General features: G+C 40.7%; 1 protein-coding gene across 1 annotated transcript in view; it reads left to right on the plus strand.

The window, feature by feature from the left end:
* nr4a3 (nuclear receptor subfamily 4, group A, member 3) overlaps positions 1-18,109 on the plus strand; it is a 40,079-nt gene that overhangs the window by 3,755 nt on the left and 18,215 nt on the right. The window contains 2 exon segments of the mRNA XM_072692180.1: positions 835-916; positions 6,662-7,497. Coding sequence (XP_072548281.1) covers positions 853-916; positions 6,662-7,497 — 900 coding nt within the window. The 5' untranslated portion in view covers positions 835-852.

Raw genomic sequence — 18,109 nt, forward strand, 5'->3', positions numbered from 1 at the left:
TCTCTCTCTCTCTCTCTCTCTCTCTCTCTTGCATCTGGTTTAATTTATATTTGGTATTTGATATTTGGTTTCTATATTGAGAATAAAGCTCACAGTATATGTTCTAGGTAATGTTCCAGGTATAAAAGCTTGGGCTACTCGCTCCACCGCGCGTTTAAAGTGATGATCAGTGCTTGGAAACATTTCCTTTGAGCGTAATGGGCTTCACAATACCTGCTGCTATACTGTACAAATTAAATATAGTCAAAATATGCATTTCCACGCTGCCACTGTGCCACTAAAATTAGTTTAGGCCTTGCTGTAGTGTTCTGTGCCCGTTTGGAATCGGCTCGGTGCTGTGCGCAATTACGCACGAAGCGCGCCCGGTTTCTTCAGACATTATGCTCCACTTAATGCACTTCTAGTCTTATACATGTGTTTGTTATACTTATTGGTTTTTCTAGAAAAAGTGTGTGGATAGCAGCATTAGAGAGCAGGTAGATGTGTGTGGTCAGATACGCAGCGCTGCGGTGGCGAGGTTGGGGATGCACGGGGTCAGCTTTTAGGCTGGATTTGTACGATTGTGCCAGACTACTGATTCTCGGTGCTGTGTGCAAACGCGTGGAGCTCTAGCTGTGCACAGTATCCCTCCCCAATCTCTACCAAGGTTGTGTTTCGGTGCTGCTGTTGGGAAAGGTGTGCGCACTTTGCGCATGAATGTTTGTGCCATGTGCAGTTTGTCCAATCTCGTTTTTATCCTCATGAATATCTGATTGATCCCAGGCTCTCCTATGTGTGTGTGTGTGTTGTGCGCGTGCTGTGTGTGTGTGTACTGGTTGATCTCTTGTCTGTTAGATCTATGGCATTGAGACAATGAGCAGGAGAGCACAGTTATTGGAGCAGCTGCGTTTTGTCCATCTAAAATGCACTCCTCGAGGTCAGACCCTCTCCTGCCTCCTGCCTTCTACTACAGTCCCTCTAAACAAGCTTGTTGTGTGTATTCCTGTCTGGGGGCTTTCTCTGTTGCATTCACGCTCTCACACTTACACACACACACACACACTGGCCTGTTTGGGTGTGCGCTCCGGGTGTGACTAAGTGCAGTGCTGGTGTGGAGCTGAGTGTGTGGGGATTGTGATTTTTGAGTGTGATTTTCTTTATTAGTTTTTCTTTTTCTTTTTTCATTATTTGAATGGGACTGTTGAGTGGGGTTTGCCTGTGTGTGTGTGTGTGCGCGCGCGCGTGCGTGTGTGTGTGTGGTTGTGTATGTGTAGTCTCTCGTGTTGCCAGTCCAGCAGGAACACTGGTAAACCTATTTAGAACTGCCCCTAAACGTTGTCCTCTTAAACCGGCCAATGCTGATGTGAACACAGATATTAAGCTGACAAATAATCCGGATTTTGAGGCGAATTTATTTATTACACGAGTTTTAAAATAACACTGAAGTTTTCAGCTGCAACAACAAGGCAGTGATTTTTACCATTAGGTTCGCAACTCGGTTTTCAAAAAACAGCTTCACTGATTATTTAAAATTAATACAGAAAACGGATTTTTAAAAATCGATTTATTTACTTAAACGTCAGTTTTACAACACAGTGATTTTTAAATCGATTTTAGCTTCATTAAACCTCAGTTTATTGACCTTTGTACAAAAATATAATTTTTTAAAAATCGATTTTAGCTGCTTAGACCTGTTTACTAACCTAGTTAATGAAAAACATTTCAGTCGTTTTTAAAACCAATTTTAGCGAAATAAATATCAGTTCATTGAATTTTTAAAAAGTGTAAAAACAGTTTAAATCGATTTTAGCTGCTCAACCCTTAGTGCACGTTTTTAAAAGTAATATATAAAATATATAAATATAAATATCAGTTGTTTTTATTTTTTGTAAATCAATTTGATCTCATACCTTACTTATTTTTTTTAAACCTAATAAATTAATCACCGCTCATTTTTAAATCGATTTAAAGGTTGAAGCATTAAGTCAGACACCTTGACCTTGAGTCCATATTAGCCGCAGAAAGCAGAACTGTAACTTATTCTTAAGGTAAAACCACAGATCAGTCGTTTTACTGTAAATTTCAGCCAATTAGCCTCCCCCTGCCAGCAGCTCGGTTACTTCACAGTCTTTGAAGGGAAGGAAGCTTCCTCCTCTTTGATTCACGAAGCAAACTGTGTTTATTACAGAACTCCAGCAGACTGTTCCCTAAAACAGGGGCTGCTTTTAACTGGCCGGTCGATTCACATTACTGCATGCTTTCTGAGTCCTTCAGGAACAGTCCTGTACTGCTAAATAATCAGCACAGCCTGCATTTACTACTGCCTGCCTCCCTCCTGCTCTCCAAAACCAGCCAACCAGCCGCGAGGAGAAACGCTGTTCAGTGATGAATAACCCTGCATTTATGCTCCCCAGCTTTTATTACACGAAGAGCTCAGATACTGTTGATCAAACACTCACACGTGTGGCTAAATGTGTGCGCGCGCGTGTGTGTGTGTGTCCATGAATGAGAGAACGAGGATGAATGAATTTGACACGGCTGGAGCATAAAATGACAGAGGGAGGTGTGTGTGTGTGTGTGTGTGTGTGATGTGGGTGGGTGATGGGGGGGTGCAGTAAGAAACTTTGAGTCATTCTCCAAAAGCTCCACGTAACGTGGGACACTTTGACGTCACACCGTTCCCCCTCCGCGTGCATGAAACGGATAGAGAGAAGCGCGCGCGCGCTCCTCCACTAGGTTTTGCATACACTGCAGGCTATTATTAATATCATTATTGTTAGTAAAGTATTGATATTATTATTATTATTATTATTATTATTATTATTTGATTTTTCTGTTATTAGTATAACAAAAACACATTTAAAATAGTTATACAGTTATATTTATATTAGTTATACTGTGAGAATTAAGACGAAAAAACTCAGTAAAATAATATTAATAACATCCATAAAGAAAACTGTGCTTTTCCATCACTGTGTTCATTAAAACCTCTCCAAAGCTCTCCTCATGAGAGTCTAGTATTATACACCTGGTTTGGTGAATCAGTGCTTAATGATAGTAAATCAGGTGAGCTGGTGATGGAATTGAGCACACTTACATTTACATTTATGGCATTTAGCAGACGCTCTTATCCAGAGCGACTTACAAAGTGCTTCACTATTTACCCAAGAAAAGCCTCAGCTAGTTAGAATAGGCTAATAATTCAAAGGATACCTCTAAGCTTAGACATTACTAAACACAAGACAATAAGGTGACCATAGTACTCTATGGTACTCATAGCACATCCACACTGTGCTGGCTGATGAGGCCATCTAACAGAAACCTGGAACCAAGCTTTGTTCTTCAGACTAGCTCAGAAGATCTCAACTACGTTCTTCAAAATGAGAACCTCTTGTTCTGTACGTTCTCTAAGTTTTTTACAAGCAGGAACTCTCTTATTGCTGAGAGAAATAATGCCTTGAAATAATGTGCACAGGACCTAACGTCTGCACAGTATTGTGTATTATTATTATTATTATTATTATTATTATTATATTTAATCACAAAAAATAATTACCACAACATAAAACATAATAATGCTTAAAGAAAAGAGACATCACGTCACCCCCCACACACACACACACACACACACGTGCAGAGGTGGGCTTCTGTGGACTGAATATCAGCGCTAGTAGGTAATGAAGTTATATACACGTATTTGCCACTGTCCTGCTAGTGTAAGTGGAATGATGGGTCAGCAGTTCTGAAATGACCAGTGTGTTTGGACAACAATACTGAAACTGATATTCACAATCTGACAATACATCTTCAAACACTACATGATTGACTCTCGGAAGAAAAACGTGGGCCAGAGCTGCTGTGTGTGTGTGTGTGTGATTGTGGTTGTGTATGCATGGTGCTATTTCACACAGGGTAAACGGTGCAGTCCATAGATAACTGGACAGGGACACAGTGTGGGTTGTTTGGGCTCAGTACTCCGGCACACTGGATTTGAACTGAAACAATGGCTGTGAGGTTAAAGAGCAGAATGCCAGGACTTTCTTTAAAGCTGTGGACAGTCCCCCTCATTTCAGTGGACCAAAAGTAATTGGACACATGCATGAAACTGTTCTATTCATTTTTAGACATGCGTTACTACTTGCTTGCAAATCCTTTGTATTTGCTGACGGCCTGAAGTAGACACCCACAGATCGTCACCACATGCCTGAGCACCTTCTCTGGTTATGCTCTGCCAGGCATGTAATTCTGCGTTTTTCAGTTCCTGCTTGTTTTAGGACGCCTTGGCCTTTCAGCGTGGCCTTCAGTAAGTGAAACACACGTTCAGCAGGGTTCATCCTGGACGACTGACTTAGAAAAAACAACGTTATTCCTCTTTTAGGTTTGTGCAAAACTCAATGTTTGGTGCCCACCATTCATTGCTTGGTTCTGAGGAGTTCAGATGTCAGATGAATTCTGATGAAGTGGCACGCTGTGGACCATGAGCCTTGTTTCTGCACACTTTCTGTTCCATCTCTTTGCTGGAGGTTACACTTGACATGTCCACGAGAACCAGCCTTTTAACCTTTTAAAAGCTGCAAGCTCTCCGTTCTGTTCCTGAGGTCTACCGGCGGCCTGTATCTTGCGGTAAATCTTCGAAGGTCACGCTGGGGCGTTCTTCACTTCATAGCCGTTGACACTTCTGCACCTACATCCTGGAGATCGTTCTTGATCCGCTCAGCAGCTTTTCTTTATGTGTAAAGGGCTGAGCAGCCAACAGGACAGTTTTACTTATGAACATGTCACTACTTATGGTCCCCTGAACACAGGTGGACTGTTTCTGATATGTACAGTAGGTGCTTAATGCGTAACATGGGCTTTGTATTATAATGGAAGGTGTAAAGATCAAATTAAAGGGGGGGTCCCACCTATTTTTACATAATGTCACAAATCAATGGTTATATGTAAACAAAGTCATTCAGAGTGGTTTGGTGTGAAACGCTTTCTTCTAGAAACGTATCTCCACAGATGTTACCACAGTTACCAGTGGTGTTGAGAGGAACCAGACACCTAAGGAGCTTATTGTCTCTGAAAGCTGCATCACAGAAACATAGTACACAGTATGGTTACAAATACATTGCCTGATGCCAGAGACATTGATTTATGATAGTTCTGAGATTTAATTTGGACCTGAAACCTGTTTTTAAAATGTATTTTGATGGTGGAGTGATTTCCTTATAGGGCATGTAAGAAAGACAGGCAGCCAAAGAATGGACCATTTATTATTCATTTATTATTAATTTATTAATAATAATAATAAATAACGTAAAAACACAGCAAATGTGCCAGTGTAAATCATCACTGTTCAGAGTACAATTTGTAACACTAATAGTGTTGATTTAACACTTTACCCACATTTGCTGGGTAAAATGCCTCTATTTGTGTTGTAATCAATGCAGCCCTGGTTCCCACCACCACCACTGAAAATTCCTCTTCAGTGCTTTTGAAAAAACGATTCCTTTTTAAAGCTGATATTCTTCACTTCTCACAGTCATTGTTTCGCGTCAAGTCCAGTGTGGTGGAGTAGCGAGCCAAAACAAGTCAGAGTTTTTCACTGTCCGTTTATTTATGGTCTGCACCGTATCTGCCACGCTAACCTTCCTTTCCAAGGGAATGTATTTCTGTACTAACTCGTCACTAACAGAATGAAGCAACAGCTATGATGCTGAGTGGCATCTTACACTCACTGATTTAACCCCTCAAACTCCTTATTGTTATTGTTGTTTGGTTAATAATCTTAAGGCATATTGGTCAGTTACACTCTTAAAAATAAAAAAAAGGAGAAAATAGGAAAAATATTTCATTGGTTTAGAACCTTTCTTTTGCTAATGCAAAGGCTCCTTAGACCTTTAAAATGTTTGTCAGCAGACCTGAAAATGTTCTTCAGGTCTACTTATCTGATTTACAATAAATATATTATATCATTATGTAAAGAACCATCAATTGAAAGGATTTAGGGAATGAATGGTGTTTTTTTGCAGCACTTCAAAGAACTGCCTTTATTTTTAAGAGTGTATCTACTATGAATTATTTACTAAATCCAGAATGGAGTACTGCTGCTGTCACACAAAAAACTTGTGTCTCCGAAATGGCAACTGTACAGGAGAAGGAAAAACATCTTAACTTACAATGTATAGTCAATGTAAATAGATTTCATTCCATGTCATTTTGGAGCATTTTTATTGGACCATTCATTACAGAAAATGTAATTTTAAAGAACAACTGCCAGATTGACATTATGTCTAAAAGTGAACAAGGCAAAATGGAGATACAAGGTTTTTGCGCAGTTGATAATATGTAAATTGTACAATCAGACAAATCAGATAAACATATTGTCACTGTATAAAAACAACACATAATGACTAATAAAAAAGCTGAAGTAACAAGGTCATTTTGGAGCATTTCAATTGGTCCATTCATCAAGAAACTGCAGCACAGCAGCTGCCGTGTTCAAATAATGCAGAAAAATAAAAATGTACTGGGACATGTTGTTTTTTTAACAGTGACAATATTCATGTGCACTCGCTTTCCTGGCTCTTGCAGTTTAAGGGATTTACTATTTAACCATTCTACTATAAAAGCTCTTCCTCACAACGTCTACGTTCCTCTCTCCCTCTCTCTTTCTGTCTTTTTTTTCCCTCCACAGACATGCCCTGCGTTCAGGCCCAGTACGGCCCTGCGCCCCCCGGATCCAGCTACTCCACCCAGTCGTTCGGTTACCACGCCGACTACAGCGCTGACCTCATGACGGACTACGCCAAGTGCGAGCTCGGCGGGGGAGAGATTTCGGCGGCAGCCGCCACTACCTCGCTACCCAGCTTCAACGTCTTCGTGGAGGGTGGCTTTGAGCCCAAGCCCTCCTGCTTGTACCAGCTGCCTCCTCAGCGGCCCACCATCAAGAAAGAGGAGGAGAGTTACCCTCCAATGGTTTCGGACGAAGCTATGAGCGGCTCCATGTACTTTAAGCAGTCACCGCCCTCCACGCCCCCTACCCCACTGCACCCCGGCCCGCCCGGGGCGTCCTCCTTTATGTGGGAGGACACCCATGCCTTGCCTCCTGTCCCCCAACCCTGCCTCATGGAGGCTTCCCTGAAGGGTCCTCGTTTTCCACACTTCTACGAACCCCCGGCCCCATCCTCCAGCGGCTACGAGACGCCGATGGGCCTGCAGCTCCGTTCTGAACGCTCACCTTCATCATCCTCCTCCTCTTCCTCACACCCGCCACCCAGCCTGGACTCTCACGCGCACGCTCACACGCATGCGCACTCGCACATGTACCCGCTGAACATGGGTAAGCCTGGCGCTCTGGCCTTTCGCTCACTGGGCATGGGCCCGTGCCCACCCTCGCTGCTGGGTGAGAGCCTGCCGTCGCCGCCCAGCCGGGCCAGCTCTGGGGAGGGAACGTGCGCTGTGTGCGGGGACAACGCCGCCTGCCAGCACTATGGCGTCCGGACGTGTGAGGGCTGCAAGGGCTTCTTTAAGGTAAAAAACAACTTCATAATAACAGTAATTTTACATTTCCAAATAGGGCTGTGTATTGACACGAACCTGGATATGTAAATGGGTTGCAATTTACTATATTCTGACATAGCAAAGCAATATATTGTGATATTTCTTATTACATTTTAGGAAACTGTCATAGTATAAAAACACACCATCATGTGAATTAAAGAAAAGTTGCCTTTTTAGCCAATCAGAAGAGTGGAATCTAAAGACATCACTACTATCTAGTGGTGAGAATCTATACAGTATTGAAAAACTTAATATTGCAATACTTTGATTTATCATTTTTTTCATATACCCGTATTTCCAAAGCTAAGTTCACTTTCAGAAGAAATAATCATAAAAGAACAGAGCCCAACCATGAAGCTGCTCAATAACAACAAAAATATTACAAAAGTAAATCAGAAGAGGAAATAAAAATAATAATCATTAAAACATAACAAATTAAAACTAAATGCTACTCAGGTGATGAGACTGAGAGAGTTTTGTTAGTCCTAATCATTAGTCTGGCTTCTTAGCAAAAATAGAGGTTGCATTAGTTGGAGTTGATATATAAACTATATCATGGTTAGTGAACCAAGCTGTCTGTATACATGTACAAATACCAAATAAAAGATACTGATATACTGTGTAACACTGTTAGAAATTCAGAAATGTGCAGTTCACCCCCTTATAGAGCTCATTTAAGTAAACAGAAATGCAATGTTTTGAATCCATCATGGTTGTGATGTCACAGATTTAGTACATTTCCTTCTGTCTGAGCCTACAGCAAGTCCAAACTTAATGTTGTGTCCCATTCATTTCAGTACAGATACAATACAGGGCAACCAATCAGAACAGAGGCTGTTCATCATTCTTAAAGACACTATATACTTAAAGCACAAAAATAGCCTGCTTTAATTCATACGGGAAAAGGAAAAGTTGGAAACCAGTAAAAACTATGGACTAAGAAAACCACACAAACATCCTTAGTTATGGAGACTATGCCCCCTTTAAATGCACAAGTGCTTCAACAAGCATTTTTACATACATCCTGTTGTTAGAGCCACAACATTTATTTATATATATATATATATATATATATATATATATATATATATATATATATATATATATATATATATATAGTGTAAAACTGTCTACATGTTTTATTAATTGTTAAATAGGCTTCTGATATTCTGCCTAGGGCACCAATTAAAACCAAATGGCACAATAATGCAAAAAAAAATATATATATATATATAATATATAAAATGTATCATATATATAATACATATATATAATTGTTTTTCAGTTCCTAAAGCTGTAATTAGCATTACTTTGTTTCTGTACATTCTGTGGTCTATGAAATGTGTAGCAGTGTATCTATCTATCTCTCTATCCATCTCTCTCTCTCTCTCTCTCTATATATATATATATATATAAGAGGAAAAGCGCTCAGAGTGTTGAATTGTGCGGTGCAGTGTCGTTTGTTCATGCCACCACGGTGGGTGTTGCTAATTGTGTATTCATTAGTGCCCATTAGCGTTGTTCTTGGTGTGAATGGAGCTTTTGGCTGAAGAGCGGCACGCTGCTCCAACGTGCCCGTAGAGAGCGATGTTCAGGGTGAACCCACTATTGTTACACACTCTTCAGGCTTTTTAACCAAGGCCATAGCCCACTACGTTAAGAGAAAGACTTGTTGTTGAGTGCAGCATGTGTGTATGTGTGCGTGTGAGTGTGTGTACTCGAGGTAACATGCAAAACAATCTCTCCACATTTTCAAGTACTGCCCTTTTCAGGAGTTCATATGGTGGCTCATAAGTGAGTGGATGTCAGGTGTTATATAATCACATTACTTGGTAACATCAGTAGTAATAGCTGATCAGTGTTAGCTGTAGTAAACAGTAATAGTAGGCAGTTGCTAGTGTGTGGTATGCAAATGGGCCGTGGGTTTGCTCAGCGTTTTCTTGAACGTTTTGGCTTAAAACAAGTGTGTGTTTGTGTGTATGTGTGTGTCTGTGCCTGAGTGCCCTCACAAATCGTCTGACCGGCGGTTGCCACGGCGCCTGTGAGGGTCATCTCCCCTGGCGACCAGTAAGAGGTGTGACAGAGGCGCACACTTAAAATACAGCAGCCTGGAGCGCTCGCAGGCACTCTTACACACACACACACACACACTCACACACACAGACACACAGAAAAGACCATCAGTGGTTGGCCCAAGTAAAATGTCTTCATGTAAAACAGTCACACAAAAGGTGAAATCTATATTTCTCACATATTAACGAATAAATTAGATGCTTTAAATTATTTGTTTGCAAATGACAGATAGCTAATTAGTTAATTAAGCAATCTGGTTGTCATGTAAAAAATAAATAATAACAGAGACGTTACATTATATATACTGTTTAACCCAAATATCCTGATAATTTTTCAGAAAAGTACAGATTAACAGTTTATGGCTGTTTTGAATCCATCATGACTGTGAACTGCTCGTTCAGCCTACAGCAGTTTAAACACACCCGGTTCAGTCATTTTCACCCACACTGATTTTTAAAATAAGCACAATAGAAGTAGACCAATCAGACCAGAGGTCATTTAAATATATTCATATATTCATCAACGCTGCTTCACTTCTAAGGGACAGGGAAAGACTGGAAAACGCTTTGTTTTCATCACGCTAACAATAAAAAATGTATTAGGAATCATATTGTTATGGAAAATAGTTGCTTTAAAAATCCTCAGCAAGTTTCAGATAGCTAGTTTGGTAATTAAGCAGTTGGGTTATCATGCAGATATATCAAATTACACTGTTTATACTGTGAATATGCTGTAAATTTGATATTTTGGCTTCTACTGATTTTTTCTTCTCCTGTAAAGTTGCTTTTTTTGGAGATAGGGAAAGGCTTGAGGAGAAAGTTCAGAAATGGTCATGTAAAAATTAATCATGTCATGCTGAAATCATATCAAATCTGTAAATAACAGATTTTTTAATTTTACAGATATTCCAAATCGATATATGCTGACATATTTATTGATGATAGTTAGGTTATGCTGGGCTGCTGCATTATAGCTGCATTTGAATAATGTACTGCCTTTGTTACCCCAGTAAATGTTATTCCTCTCAGTAATGTTAATCCAAGCATCTTTAGTCCCATTTTCTACCGTACTGACAGGAAAAACATTGGCTATCGGCATTGGCCTACAGTTCCAATATCAGCACACCCCTAATTGCAGTTAATGCCAGCATACTGCCATTTCATACTTTAGCCTGTTTGGGTCATTTTCCTAAGTGTAAAGGAAAATTACTGTAAAGTAAATTCCAAATGCATTCACAGGCCCCTGCTTTTCCCAAGCTGTATGAGAATGAACACAGAGAGCAGGAGGGAGAATAAGACATAAAGAGGGCAGGGGAAGAGAAAAGAGAAGAAAAAGACAAGACAAAAGAGGGACGATGTGGAGAGAGGGAGACAAACAGAGGGCAAGAGAGCGCGAGAGAGCGAAAGAGGGAGAGAGGGGGGAGAAAGAGTGGCGGGCCAGAGATAATTGAATATGGCCTGTGGTCTGGCGCTGAAATAATTTATCCCTGTTCAATTAGTTTCACAATTTATTTTTATTTAGTAATTAATAAAAGCAGGGGTTGGTGGGCCTGAGGCCTTAGTGGCCATCACAGCAAGACACACACACATACACACACAGAAATAAATGACAAGCACATGTGCATGCAGACACACACACACACACACACTCACATACACAGGCACACAAGTCAGAGACAATCAATGGACATATTTTACATACTGGGAAGTCAGACAATTAGCATACTTCCACACAGACAGACAAACAGACTATTTAATTATTCCCAAGCACATTAACACATAATACAAACATTATTAGTGAGTGCATTTTAATGCAGGCTGCCCATTTCCGTGTGCGGGTGACTAGCATTCTTTTAAAACACCTAATGACGTCTTTTATAGCCAAGAAAGCTTATATGTAGCACAGTTTTTAATATTCCTGCTTGTTTTAAATAAATTACAGACACAAAATATGCAGCTTAATGGACCGGACATATTGTTATATATGTACATCCAGGGTCTCTGTTAATTGCTGATTCATTCGGGGGTTGTTGTTTTTTGTTTTTCTCCCATTAAGTTGCACCAACGGCATTTTACGCATTAAATGCTCCATATAAATGATAAACATAGGCCCATTTTATTGCTGCATTGAATGGCAGTAAATATCAGTGCATTGTATTTTTTTTAATTTCTCTGTTTCACTCACTCCGCTCTTTCACTCTTTATTCTTGGGTTTTTGTAGTTGGCTGAGTGAGTCATAGTGTGCCGTGTGTGAGAATATTTATTCAGAATATTTACCTAATGGAGAGGCAGGAGAGACTGGCTCATTCACAAACCCACACACACACACGCACACACACATACACACCATAAGCAGCCGCAGCCTTGGAAGAACCCGACTCCTTTCACAGGGCCCTTGCGCTGCCCGGGTGGTAACTGGATTACGCACGCGCACATGAGTGAGAGTCATTTTCTCCATGTGTCTGTGTGTGTGTGTGTGTTTGTGTTAGTGTGTGTAAAGCACAAATCGAGCTGGATACATGATGCCTATGTGTAAATATGACACGTCACATATTACAACAGGCAGCCCTTATTTAACTATGATTGTACACATTAGCATTACACCACAAGCATGAGCTAATCTCCTAAACACTAACAACACAACATGCAGTGTCTGTTAGCAGGCCTTGCTAGTGCATTACCTCGGTGGAAATGTGAACCAGTGCACAATTTCTGATAGACATTTTATTTTATTTCAAACCCCTTTACAGGCATTTTGTCTGACATTTAACATTTGTACCAGATTTAAATCACACTAATCACACTTAAAGCAACAGTTCGGTGAAAAGGTTCATTTACATGATTGATAACTGAGCCGAGATGCAGTCAATCAGCTAAGACAGGTTTGAAATCTGAAATGTGCTTCTTTAGTTCACAACAGCAGATGCTAGGCAAACACTACTAACATACACTGAAATTAGACTGTCACCAATCTCCTGTCTGTAAATAAATAACCAACATATCAACGTATTTGCTTGAAAAATCCTTGGAAATGCTATATAAACAAATGAAAAAGTAAAACCTTATATTTATTAATATAATATACAACAGCCAAAACCAGAAGTACATTATTATTCACTGCCGATGAGGGACCTTAGCTAAACTTACGAGAATATGCTTTTCAAAACTTTTCTATGCAGCTTAAACATATAGTAACACTAGGGCATTTGTAGCTCACTACACTACAACGTGCTAGAGCAAAAAAAAAGATGCGAGAAGGATGTCTGAATGAAGCTGACCGTAAAGAGAAGCGTGTATTTCTGCCTGTCGCTGTTACAAGTAAACATGTTGTTTCACACAGAGCAGCTGAGCTGCTTACGATCTGTCGGATTAAGTATTCCTATATCTTTAAATGCCCAGTTGAAGCTGAAATGGATTGTTTTTGTTTTATTTATGGTCAGCCCTGGCATTTGGCAGCACATTTGGCAGCTATGTTTGAATGACTGGGCTGAATGATGCTTGGAGCGGCGGCTGCAGGAATAACTATAAATATTGAAATGGCTATTTTTCACATCCTAATGTGGGCATTTTCTCTCCGAATTCAACTATTGAATTATTCAAATTTTTCTAATTGTATATATATATATATATATATATATATATATATATATATATATATATATATAAATATCTATATATAAATATATCTAATTATATATAAATAATATATATATAAATGCATTGACATATAATGCCATCAGTTGCTAGCCATTAGTTTAGCATATAACCTAAGTTAGATATCCTTATATTTATACACACAATTATATATATATATATATATATATATATATATATATATACACACACACACACACACACACACACACACACACACCGATCAGCCATCAGCCAACATAAGCACTACTGACAGGTGAAGTGAATTACATTGATTATCTTTCTCTACAGTGGCATCTGTTAAGAGGTGGAAACATACGGCAGCATGTGATCAGTCCGTTCTTGAAGGTGATGTGTTAAAAGTAGGGGAAAAAATAGCAAGAATAAGAATCTGAGCCACTTTGACAAGGACCAAATTATGTTGGCTAGATGACTTGGTCAGAACTTCTTCAAAACATCGGGCATGCCTTGTTTTTTCTGGTATGCAGTGGTCTGTACATAACAAAAGTGGTCCAAGAAAGGACAACAGGTGAACCGGTGACAGGATATGGGCTCTTTAAATGACAGGGCCTCCTTAGTTCAAATGAACCCAGCTCTACTAGGGCTAAAGATGGGAAGTGATACAGTAAAGCTGAACCTTTAATGAAACGCACATGCAGAGGTTTCGCTCTGCACACAGGCACAGGCACTGGTTAAAAAATAGAGATATACAGAGATGGCAAGCACTCACACATTACAGTGCACACACACTTAACCAATTAATGATGACCCAGTTCCACCTCTCCTCTTGAACAAACACACACTTCTAATTACACACCCAGAGGGGGGAGAGAGAGAAAGAGAGAGGGTCTGATAGTGTCTGATTAGGCGAGAGGACGGATGGAGGGTCCCTGAAGGCCTTTGGATGTGCGACTGGCCCATTAGCACATGTTACATGTCATGAATCCACAGTCGCTTGTCTGTACCAGCCCCGCGGACGCTGCTGCGCACTGGACCGCAGCGGCATGTGAGTGTGCGTGTGTGTGTGCGATGATTCCCAGCAATGACTGGGGATTTGCATTTTTGTAGTCTGGTTGTTTAAGGGATGAGGCTAGTGTACAAGCCCTGCTGAGCGATATATGACTGTATAGAAGTGCATACAAGTATGTGTGTATATGGGTTTTAGGCACCTAGGCACATCTGTCTCCGCAATAAGAGTTTTTACTGAGATCTTGTGAACTAGTTTGAAGAACAAAGCTTGGTTCTAGATATATATACATATGTGTGTGTATGACTGTATATTTAAAAGACATGTATGCCACTCCATACTACGTCTGATTGTTTTTTCCTTCTAACTTCTATAGTAGAGGCACTAATAGGAGATAGGTGTATAGATAAGTGTGTGTGTGTATGGGTCATTTATTAGGAGCATTCATTAAGGGGTTCTGCAGATTAGAACACTGTAATACCAAAAGTCAGTTAATGCTATTATCTGTTAGCATCAAGTCAGCTTTACGTCCAGGAGCCCTTATGAGATATGAACATTTCATAAATGTCATGAGATTCCAGTTCAGCAGGCTCTTGTGGCTCCTACAAAAATAAAAGTTCTATTTATGGATACAAGTCACTGTGGCAGAATCTATTACAGATCACACACACACACAGAGAGAGAGAGAGCAAGGAGCTCAGTGTGTGTGTGTTATTGGTATATGTCTTGCCATGTCTGTGTGTGTGCATGCATACTGAAAAAAATCTGCATTGAATATTGTATATATATATATACACTACATGGACAAAAGTCTTGTGACACCTTTTTATCCATTGTTTCTTCCTAAATCAAGAGTACTGAGTTTATCCTGCTTTTGTTGGAGTACCTGTCTCTACTGTCCAGGGAAGGATTTCTACTAGATACTAGATTTGTGCTAGCATTGCTATGAGGATTTGATTGTATTCAGTGAATGATCACCACCGCTTCTCATCCCCGACTCCTATGAGGATCTAGTTATGGTACCAATAGGTTCTTGTGTATCTGCTCCAGAGAGTCCTATTCTGTTGTCAAGAGGTCTCTAATCCCTGTACTCCCCTAGACAAGCTGTGTTAGAGCATTTGTATATCTGTGCATCTACAGCAATGAGTGTATTGTATGTGTTGATCCTCCTCAGTCCCCTAAAACTACCATTTCATAATAACAGTACATGGGCATTGATTACCTGTTTTTTCAGATCTTTAGACAGTTGCTTAGAGGAGCCCGTGTTTGATGAGTGTTGGCACATGGATTGAAGGAACTTGATTCATCTGAAAGTTCCTAATTACAAAATGGAAATAATGAAAAATGGAACAAATGGGTTTTGTTCTGAGAACTATTGGTTATAACAGTGGGGGAACCACAGACGGTTCTCAGGATTTTAAGAGGTTATATTGATATCATTATAGTTTATGTTATAGGTTATTTTAAAACATGCTGTTCAACCTTGGTCAATCTATGCAAATTAAGCTGAAAAACAGCCCATTTTGATTGGATTACTGTTGTGATGTTACAAAAACACACACACTTACATATGACCACCTATTCAGCCAACAGCAGTTTAGCCCCGCCCATTCATATTCAATTTACTGTTTAAGGACCATTTCAGCTTGGGATGCTGACAGGGGATGCTTTTTAGATAAGGTGCAATATAGGGAAGCCAATTGGCATAGAGTTCGTTTGCATACCTCATTTACATAATGTACATTAGAGTAAAGAGAAACGAGGCATTTAGTAGATTTGTAATAAGCCGGTATCAGAAAAAGTGGTATCACCCCAGCTTTAACTGGAATTTTTAGCTACACCCTTGGTGTGTGTTTATGTGTATGTGTGTGTGTGTGTGTGTGTGCGTGTTTTTTTGCTGGGCCTAAAGGTGTACATGCCCACTGTTGTAAATGACTGAACAAGCTTTAATGAAAAGTTCTGAGTGTTGATTTTCTCACGGCGGCTCCAGCTTGCTTGTTTTGGAATGGACTCGGCTTCATTTGCCTCTTAATTAAATGAGACTGAGAATTAACGTCATTTGGATGTGAACTGAGGGACATATGCAAAACCAAAATCTGTAAATTGGATTAACTGGTAGCCGCTCACCAGATATCTCCATCAAACACCACTCTGCATATGCTAGGCCTCGCTGTGTGTGTGTCTGTATGTGTATGTGTGTGTGTGTGTGTGTTTGTGTGTTTTATGCGCTCGGGGCAGCCCTTCATATTAGATTAGACTGGTCCATAACTAGCTCGCGCGCTGCGTCCTATTAATTTAAGAGAAACAGGAGAGATCACGTCACGTGACTTAGGCTGTGCGCGAGCGTAGGCCTCGCTGCATGCTAGGATGCTGTGCATACGTGTGTGTGTGTGTGTGTGTGTGTGTGATACGTTCACCTGTTGATTAATGGCTCCGTTTGAGCTGGTGCTGTTGATGTCTCTTGTGCGCGCAACCGGGCGTCGGAGTGAAGCGCGGGAAACCTGAGGAAAGGAGGCAGAAGGGAAAACGGTAAATGAAGGCGATGGACTAATTGAGGGAGCAGAAGTTCGTTATTTCCGATATTACTGTTATTATAGCCGTTATTATAGCCGGTTCGTGTTTTTATACATTAATCGCCAGCAGCTCAGGTGCCTTCTTACTCTCTCTCCCAAACACACCCGCACACAACCTGTGTCTGTCTGTCTGTCCGTCGGTCTGTTTATCTAGCTAGCTAGTTATCTTTTCCTCTTTTTCTTTCTTTCTATTTTATCTCTCTCTCTCTCTCTCTCACCCTGTATTTCTTTCTCTCTCTTTCTCTCTCTCTCTCTCTCTCTCTCTCACACACACACACACACACCCTGTATTTCTCTCTCACCCTGTATCTCTCTCACCCTGTATTTCTTTCTCTCTCTCTCTCTCTCTCTCTCTCTCTCTCTCTCTCTCACACACACACACACACACACACACCCTGTATCTCTCTCTCACCCTGTATTTCTCTCTCACCCTGTATCTCTCTCTCACCCTGTATCTCTCTCACCCTGTATCTCTCTCTCACCCTGTATTTCTCTCTCACCCTGTATCTCTCTCTCACCCTGTATCTCTCTCACCCTGTATTTCTCTCTCACCCTGTATCTCTCTCTCTCACACACACACCCTGTATCTCTCTCTCACCTTGTATCTCTCTCTCTCACACACACCCTGTATCTCTCTCACCCTGTATCTCTCTCACCCTGTATTTCTCTCTCATCCTGTATCTCTCTCTCACCCTGTATCTCTCTCTCACCCTGTATCTCTCTCTCACACACACACACCCTGTATCTCTCTCTCACCCTGTATCTCTCTCTCTCACACACACCCTGTATCTCTCTCTCACCCTGTATCTCTCTCTCACACACACACACCCTGTATCTCTCTCATCCTGTATCTCTCTCTCTCACACACACACCCTGTATCTCTATCTCTCTCTCACACACACACCCTGTATCTCTCTCTCACCCTGTATCTGTCTCTCACACACACACCCTGTATCTCTCTCATCCTGTATCTCTCTCTCACACACACATACCCTGTATCTCTCTCTGTCATCCTGTATTTCTCTCTCACCCTGTATCTCTCTCTCACCCTGTATCTCTCTCTCACACACACACCCTGTATCTCTCTCATCCTGTATCTCTCTCTCACACACACACCCTGTATCTCTATCTCTCTCTCTCACACACACACACCCTGTTTCTCTCTCTCTCACACACACACCCTGTATCTCTCTCATCCTGTATCTCTCTCTCTCACACACACACCCTGTATCTCTCTCTGTCATCCTGTATTTCTCTCTCACCCTGTATCTCTCCCTCTCACTCTGTATCTATCACTCTCTCTCACCCTGTATCTC

The sequence above is a fragment of the Salminus brasiliensis genome, chromosome 1, assembly GCF_030463535.1.
Source record: "Salminus brasiliensis chromosome 1, fSalBra1.hap2, whole genome shotgun sequence".
Lineage (NCBI taxonomy): Eukaryota > Metazoa > Chordata > Actinopteri > Characiformes > Bryconidae > Salminus > Salminus brasiliensis.